Source organism: Boleophthalmus pectinirostris, unplaced genomic scaffold (genome assembly GCF_026225935.1).
Source record: "Boleophthalmus pectinirostris isolate CB_2022bp ecotype Guang Dong unplaced genomic scaffold, ASM2622593v1 HiC_scaffold_2, whole genome shotgun sequence".
Lineage (NCBI taxonomy): Eukaryota > Metazoa > Chordata > Actinopteri > Gobiiformes > Gobiidae > Boleophthalmus > Boleophthalmus pectinirostris.
In genome coordinates this window covers 28,566,172-28,575,197 of record NW_026571152.1, presented here as the reverse complement: position 1 = coordinate 28,575,197, position 9,026 = coordinate 28,566,172, and the positions used below count along the sequence as shown (strand labels likewise).

Here is a 9,026-nt window from a genome sequence, read left to right as displayed (position 1 = left end):
CAAGACCTTTTAAACTGAAGATTACCCTGGGAGCAACATCTCTGAATGCTGCACTTTTTTGCCTTGACATTTAAGCTGTAATAAAATGGGAACATATAAACAATAGCTGTATACAGTTTTTGTATGGGGCTCCCAGCTTGACAAGAATATGATTTACAGTTTGTGCTTTTGTGTCGATCAGGGGATTGTCAGGGAGTTTTCCACGCTGGATGCAGAAGAGGATGTGAATAAAATAAATGCAGCAGTCTTCTACTCCATCTCCTCCACTCAGGCTGGTCTGCAAGGCGTAGAGCTGGGCAACTACCTCATAAAGCGAGTGGTGCGGGAGTTACAGGTGGGAGATAGTAAATGTAAAAAGGTAAATTAAGTTTGTAAAATTTGTATACAAATTTAAACAAGCAATTACAAAAAAACACAGCAATCGGTAAATATATATGCAGAGTTTTAAAGTCCCATATAGCACTTTACTATCACATTATCACCACATTTCCACAAGACGTGCAGGGAAAGCATTTTAAGCTTCCAAGAATTTAAATCTATATACATGATAGAATGAAATACACATCTCCAGCTATATAAGGTTTAGCTCCACTTCACGCACACTGCATGCCCTGGACTCTTATTCAGTTAAAAGCAAAATCTGTGTATGTGCACATCTGGTGTGTAGCCCAGTTGGTTTTAGGTTTTTATTTTTTATTTTTTTTATAAGCTTTATAAATGAAACAGAATGTAATATTGCTGGGTTTCAGGTGGCATCACAACATTCTATAGGCCAATACCTCTTACTATATGTGGGCAGCTCAAATTAATACTAAAATGCTTTTCTTTCTATCTTTTCATGGCAAAATTCAATCTAATCAATAGGGAAATATGGCTCTTGCCCCCCATTTGAGAGAATGACGTCATCACACTTTTGAAAACAAAATTGAAAAACACCAATTCCTTTCACATTTCTAGATCCAGGCTGGTTCTCAATGGATCTATACAGAAAATCTGTCAGTCTGGTTTCCCTCTGCTGCATCTTGGACCAAAGTCAGAGCAGTGCAGTTAGGATATTTCAGTGGCGCATGGGAGACTAAAGAGCTCATTGGTCATCTATCATTTAAAACTTTTTCAATCTGTCAATAACACCATCTGAACTCTAAAGCGCTATGTTTCTTTGTAAAGTTTTGCACAAGTGTGTACTGTTGGCTGGCCATACAAATAAATAGCTGCTTTCCTGAATCCAAAAACTGCAAATGTCCAATTATGGTGTTGGAACTCATGACTATAACAATGTGAGATTTTAGGAACAAAGCCAGTGAGTTCATTTGAGTAATGATAATGTACCAGGGGCATCAATTCACAAATTGGGGCAGAACAAAACAATGCTTAGACCCAGCTGATGATTTCAACACAGGTGCATCTCTATATAAGCCACATGTTACAAATGGTGGTTTATTTATACGGCTTTGTTCTCACCACAGAGGTTTCGTTTCCTTCTTTCTTTTTTTTTTTAGTTTCCCAAACAATAGAAAGGTGAACATTGTTTCAAGTCACACTTTACATTTAAATCTCATGCCTTATGCATTTAAGATGGTTGAATTGACACAAGTAGATTAATAACAGACTGATCGGTACAAAAAATACAACACATAAACATTCTTTATTTTGAATAGATGTCTAATGATTGCATTGCCACATTCACCAAATCATGTCTTTCTAAAGAGTACATGACATTAATTACAGTTTGAAGCTAAGTCTAACTGTAAATTATATATAGCTATACATCAATTACAAATTGTTTTTCCCAGGACAACAGAAAAATAAAAAATATAAAACATTTACACATTTATTTATAGAATGCCTTTCACAGAGATCAACTTTACAGATTAATAATAAAGATAAAACAGAAATGTTATAATGAGTATTTTTTATTTTAAAGTACAAAAAACACAGACATTAAAATAGAGGGCAGTTAAAACAGGTCAGCAAAGAAAGGCAAGTCTTTACATGTGAGTCTTCAAACACTTTGTGTTTTCAGAGCAGATTTGATGTGTGTACTTTCTACACAATGACCTTTTGTACTGTAAGTGTAACAATAATTGATGTAAGGTTGGGAGATATGGCAACACATTAATTTATATATTTTTAAATGCCTTTCAGTGGAGTTTATAGACTTATCATTGCCATTACTATAACAAAAATAGTCACATTTCTTTCTCCAAGTCTGAAGCACTTTTACTGACAGATTTAAAAGTCTCAAGCATATCAGTGACTATTAAAAATGAATGAATCTCGATAAACTGCACAGCCCCACATGTATCTGTCCTCTCTCTTTAAAAAAAACAACACTAAATTCATACTATATTGTGAAGTACTTGATATTTTATGACTAGCTTTGAAAAAAGATAAAAGCCTATGTATACATTTTATACTTCTTAATGGTATGGAACCGTTCATGGTAAAGTACTTATTATTTCCCTTACGCCTGGACTTGTATTCCACTGACTCAGGGTTTGTGACAGGTTGTATGTGTATGTAAAAGGTGAGGTCTGGAGCATCGCAGGCCACAGAGGAACCATGGAGATGAGGCAGAGATGATGGAGTGCAAAAGAAAAGGTCACTGTGGTGATTTAAGGTGAAGGGAGGTGGTCCAGCTTGTCTTGGTAGAGAGGACCCAAGGGTGCTGTTCAGCCATCGTGACTTTTTTATACTTCCCCGAGAGTCATTTGGAGACCTTGTATCTTACATCGGCTATTCTCAAACTTTATGCACCTCTCAGAAATGTATTTGGCACAGTAATATAGTACAGCATAGTACTTTTTGTATCCAAGAAAATTAAATATATTACCACAGTGACATGCTTTAAGGGTCAAGAGGGTTAATCTGAACTAAACTACCAGTCAAAAGTTCAGTGCTTTTTTTTCTCCTTATTTTTAGTACTTTCTACATTTTAGATACATATGGAAGACATCAAATATATGAAGAAAAATTTATGGAAATTTGTAGTGAAGAAATATTTTTGACAAAACAAAGCATGGCTACTTTGAGGATTTTAATATAAAAATATATTTTTTTAATTATTTTAAATTAAATTTTATTCAACTTTTTTTTTTTTACATACAGTAATTCCATATATTTTACTTACTATTTTACTTTTACTTTGTATATTTGATGTCTTCTGCATGTATAAACTGTAGAAAGGAAAAATGAAGAAAACCCTGCAGTACCTGGTCAAATCTAGATGCATGGACTGTACAATGATAGTAACTGTAGGTCTATTTTGGGAATTGACCTGGATTAAACTTGGACAAAACAAAACTTTAACTGAACCAGGTCTAAATAAAAACAATACTGTACCAAGGTCACCTGGATCTTAACCCAGATTACCGTAAACAATATATCCATAACCTGAAAACAGGGCTAGACCCGGGCTTAAATACAGTGAAATTGAAACTGATGGGTTCATAGACAAATGCTTAACCCCTACACTACAGCCCCCACAAAACATCAGGATTCTGCTCTGAGGAAAACAAGGATTTTTTAATAGTTTATGTACAAACACCATTCCGACTGAGTGGCAGAACCATGGGCAGCATAACACACAAAATGTGTTTTCATGGGAGAATAATTATTTTCTCAACACACAGACTTCGAAAGATGTTATTTAAGGAGAGAGAGGTCTAGTTCAACTGTGCCTGATCTTAAAGTCTGTATCAGTGATAAATGTGCGCGTAGTCTGCAGTGTCCCTGTTGTTGTGCTACTGTTTTTGTGATTTTCTTGTTTTAGATGTCGGGTACAAATTAAATACTTAGCAGAGTTGTAGACCTTTATATTTGTTATTAAACTGTAGCAGCTCTTTCACATTTTAGATGTTTTAGAGCAGCGGCAGTGTCCAGACCAAACTGACTTCATAGGGATCCAAAGAAAATACTCATTCATTAAGTGTCATTATTTAACCTGCCTAAACTGAGGGGGCAAGCATTTTAAAATAAGACTAATGTGCTCTTCTGCACACCTTAGAACCGGCCTGGTTTTGAGCTTACAAAAGAAAAATATCATTACTTGCCACTCACACTCATATAATGTTGCCACTCTCTAATAAAGTCCCAAAGGCCATGAAGTCATCTCCATAACCTCTACACCTCACAGAGAATACCATCAAATGTCTTTTTACCAGCAGTTGTTCCTTTTACCACAGTGTGAGCACAATGCTCCCATACAGTTTTACCACAGGTGCTGCCAACAGTTCAAAGTAAAGGTTAGAGTCAACAAAGCATAACTCTGCAGATTGAGACAGCACACCAAGGGGTAGACACTACACAACGCTGTATGACTTTTTTGATTTTTGAAGTGTAGACAGGGGCAAAATCAAGGCAAGGTAGAAGGGAAAACAATGTGCCCTGAGAGCCATGGTGACACACACGTGGTTCCCTAGGGGGCGCCCTCACACCTCCCCACTTTGATCTCTCGATTTTCACTCCTCTGGCCTGCCACATTGCTCTGTCATTTATCAAGCTAGACTATCAGAAGAGGGGCGGAGAGAGGGAGCAGTGGAAGAGGACTGCTGAGGTTTGAAAGGACAACACATTTTAGAGGTGAAAGTACGAGGGCTTGGGAGTGAGGGACCAACTGTCTGTCTCTGTCAGCTGGGAAGCGTGGATTTTGAATTCACTTCCTGTCCAAGAAGCAAATGACATGACCACAAGCAACAGAAATGTCAGCCTGGTGTCGGGTGTTTGAGCAGTTGTGGTCTGAAACTGTAACTATGGTCTTTGTATTCCAGTGAGGTTCACATGCTGCTGTAAGCTGTCCTTCACCGGTTCTATTTTATTTACACCACATTTCTCTGCTGGAATTTACATTTCTTTTAGGTTTTTTTTGTAGAAAACAGGCTCATAGTAAACAAAATATAGATCCACAGATAAAATCCAATGACCTAACTCCTTCTCTGTGCTGTGACCCCTGTGATTCCAGAGTGAGTTTCCACACATGTGCCAGTTCTCCAGTCTATCTCCCATCCCGGGCTTCACATCGTGGCTGCAGGGCCTGCTGAGCCAGTGCCGTAAAGAGGGCCGTGGTCTGGAGCTGCTGTCGGAGCAGGAGTGGAGGGAGCTGGAGCAGGCCACAGACTGTGCACCGGGCATGGGGGCCATAGACGCCCTGAGGAAACTCATCGGCACCAGTGAGTGGATGCGCTCAGAAAGACTCAGTGTGCTCCTGGAGCCTGTGCTCATGCGCCTGTGTGCCTGGTACCTCTATGGGGAGAAGAGGAGAGGATACGCCCTCAACCCTGTGGCTAACTTCCACCTTCAGAACGGAGCCACTATGTGGAGGCTGAACTGGCACGCGGACACCAGCCCCAGGGGCGTGGCCAACTCTTGTGGCATCATGGTCAACTATCGCTACTTCCTAAATGAGACCTCTCAGAACAGCGCGCTCTACCTGCAGAACAAGGTCATTACAGCATCAGAGCAGGTGCTGAGCATTGTGTCCCAGTTTCAAAAGAACAGCAAGTTATGATATTAAAACAATATTAAAACAATATTGTTACATTTTGATGTAACTAAAAGGCTTCTTATTACCTTAGTTGGTGTTGGCTCATTGTGCTGGGAAAATATGGCAATTTTTCAGCATGATTAGTTGTACATACACAAAGACATAAATATATGCAAGCTGTGCCAAATGTAATTAAAGGTCAGTGTTTTGCATTCGTTTGCTTTCACACATCATATATTTCAAGATTGGATGTTTTCTATCACCTGTTTTCTTGGTGTGTTTTTAAGAGCAGATACAAACTGCCAGTGTCTAGCCTAATGCTGCCTAAATACTAACTGTGTTTAAAAAATCAATGAATGGAATAATACTCCCACATAAAAATAAAAGTCCAATCTGTACAGCTTTAGATATCTGTATAGAGTATTTTGTTCTGATGTTCTGAATGATGCCTTTACTGATAATCTGCTACAATATTTCAACTATCCTGAAATTCAAATTTAAAATCATTTAACATGATTTATGACCTTGTTGTCATGACAGAGGTCAAAGTTTGAATTAAGACAACATCTGTGTAAGATGTATTTGCATGGATCAATATTTGATATTTCATTATATGCTTCTTTTTAAGTTATATCACATTGATTATGTTTTGACTTTCCTTTTGATTAGCATTTGATTGCATTGATTTTGCACTTTTGATTTACCTTAAACTTGAAAAGCCCTTAGTTGTCTCTTACGTAGACAACATTATGAAACCCAGCACTTATTTCATTTATTCATGTTTCTGTATTTGATTTTGCGGATGTGAGCTTTGCCTTGATGCACTTCTGGCTAGAGCTGTATAAGACTGTGTGTGTGCTTCTAACTGAGGCTGTAGCTAATGAAGCACAGGCATCCATCAATGCAGCCCCATGTTTCCGGATAACGGCGTGACAGAGCGCGGCCATTGCAATAAACAGTGTGGTAATGCTGTAATTTGGCTCAATCGCCTGACTGCTGGGAGGCTATTCATTTAATCTACACCTCCAGAGAATAAAGTTGTCCAAGTTTCACCATAGGAAATCTGTTATACTTGTATACTTTAAAATGTTAAATTATGCATTAATAAAACATATTTCTTTGTCAGTGTTCAATAAACAACTATGGTGGCAAAGATATTCTGGCCTGTTTTGTTATTTGTATCTGTTTTCATTATGCTGAATAATGAAATGAAGAGGAAGTTTGGTTTACTATGCCCTTATCAATATCAGAATACAAATGAGTAATGAATAACTCACTTACACGTATTTCCAAGATGCCTGATTTAAATTCAGCAGTTTTGGAAATTTAAGTACAGTCATAATATAATCACAAATAAAGTCTTATATTACACAAAATGGATTCATATGAGTTTTAAACCATGTTGCCATGCTGTTTCCTCTTCAAAAACATACGTGGCCTTGTGTTTTGTTTCACTTACACATTTTTAAGTACCAATAATCCTTTATTATTAGTCTGTCTACATCTCCAAACCTCAAAATCCTTTCCACCTTGTGATGTCATGTAGTGGTAGTTTTCAAGTTAACTACTACTTTTTACCTTTAGTAAGTAAGTAAGCAAGTAAGTAAGTCTTTATGTATATAGTGCTTTTCACAGACATATGTCACTAAGACGCTTTACAGAGCATTATTCAGCATTTTTAATTCACTCTATACCCGGTAGGGCTAAACTACTATTGTAGCCACAGCTGCCCTGACCACCATCACTCACACACCATTTCATACTAGCCAATGTGGGTGAAGTGTCTTGCCCAAGGACACAATGACAGTTTTTTTTGTGACTAGCACCCCAAGTACTCGCCAGGCCCGGCTTTGCTTAGTTCAGTAGAGATTGACAATTCCAGGGCTGAAATGATCCAAAGTTCTAGTGAAGGTGTATGGATTTTATGTCCTGTATTGCCACATGACATCGCAAGGTGGAATAGAGCATTTTTCATTTGAGAGAAGAACTGTTTTTTGAGCAAACAACTTTATTTATAACATAGATCCGAAAATAGCATAATATACTAGTAGGCCCTTTAACAATAGAACACACACAACTGACATTACTTATGGAGGGTCCTTATATTTATTCCTCCCTGTTTGAAATGTGTAGTTTATGTTCATTCATCCTGGTAGCATCTCCATGTCTTTCCTGTTTACTTTACTTACACACACAAGACTAATAATACTGATTTACTGCTAATCTATTGTACCTCTACAGGTGCCAAGCAGGGCTCATGTCCCTTTGTTGCAGAATAATACATCACGCCAAGTTGACTGTGAAATTACATTTTATATCTCCGAGGGGTAAAACTTTCTTTTCACTTCAGTTTTTTTTTTCATGCACTCGCTCTCCCCAGCTCCACCAGCCTCCTCCCCTCCCTCTTTTTGTGGTGCTGTTATGTGTCCTAGAAACTAATGGAGTGAGAAATAAAGTTAAGGCAAATGGCCAGATTGATGGCGCTGAGATGTGAAGTAGGAGGAGAGTAAAAAAGCATTGTTTAACGGATGCCCTTGAGAGATGCTCCCTGGATGAGTAGACATCAGCGTGTCTGTGTCTCTGTGTGTGCGCGCGTGTGCGTGTGTGTGCATGTGTGTGTTCGTGTGCATGTGTATGTGTGGTGGGGGCCCTGTCATGTGGTACGGAGAAAAGAAAAGTGAGTGGTGGGTTGCCATGGAAACAGCATGACTACACCTTCTCAACTTTTTTGTCACCTTTACCATAGTACCTACATATCAAGTGCACAGACAGAATAAAAATGTCTGTTTTTTGGAGCACCATCTTAGCAATCTAGGAGTCTTTGGGCAATATGGTAGGCTACACAGGGTTGAGAAATAAACACTGTCTGACTAGAGTTTAGGCTCTGGACTGGCAACAGAAACAAGCCTGGGTTGGGTTTGGCTTTAAAGCTACCATTTTTAAGATTTTTGTTTTTTCTCCCAGTATATGGCAGATGTGAAACCTGTCTCCCATCCTCTCATCTGTCCTATATTCACCTGTTCTCTCTGCTTTTCTTCTGCCAGGTCAAAACACAAGAGAGGCATTGATAGCATCTAGTGGCGTGAAAATACAACAGGGGTGGGTCAGCCAACCTAATTACAGGTGGTAGTTTTAAATGTAAAAGGATTATGCCCAAATCCGAGGCCATGGTTCTTGACCAGAAAAAGATGGCTTGCCCTCTCTGGGTGGGTGGAGAGTCCTTGCCTCAAGTGGAGGAGTTCAAGTATCTCGGGGTCTTGTTGACAAGTGAAAGAAGGATGGAGTGTGACATTGACAGGCGGATCAGTGCAGCTGCAGTGATGTGGTCACTGTATGGGACCATTGTGGTGAAGAGGGGGCTGAGTCAAAAGGCAAAGTTCTAGATTTACCAGTTAATCTACGTCCCTCCCCTCACCTATGGTCACGAGCTTTGGGTAATGACAGAAAGGATAAGATCGCGGATATAAGCGGTCGAAATGAATTTCCGCCGCATGGCTGGGCGCTCCCTTAGGGATAGGGTGAGGAGCTCAGTCACACAGGAGAA

At 39.0% G+C, this 9,026-nt stretch overlaps 1 protein-coding gene across 1 annotated transcript in view; it reads left to right on the top strand.

Annotated features, from left to right (window-relative positions):
• Positions 1 to 6,635, top strand: part of LOC129409526 (malonyl-CoA decarboxylase, mitochondrial-like) — a 20,657-nt gene extending 14,022 nt beyond the window's left edge. Inside the window, exons 2-3 of the mRNA XM_055155899.1 lie at positions 182 to 358; positions 4,961 to 6,635. Of these exons, the coding sequence (XP_055011874.1) occupies positions 182 to 358; positions 4,961 to 5,506 (723 nt within the window). The 3' untranslated portion in view covers positions 5,507 to 6,635. The remainder of the gene's footprint in view (positions 1 to 181; positions 359 to 4,960) is intronic.
• Positions 6,636 to 9,026: the final 2,391 nt, after the last annotated feature.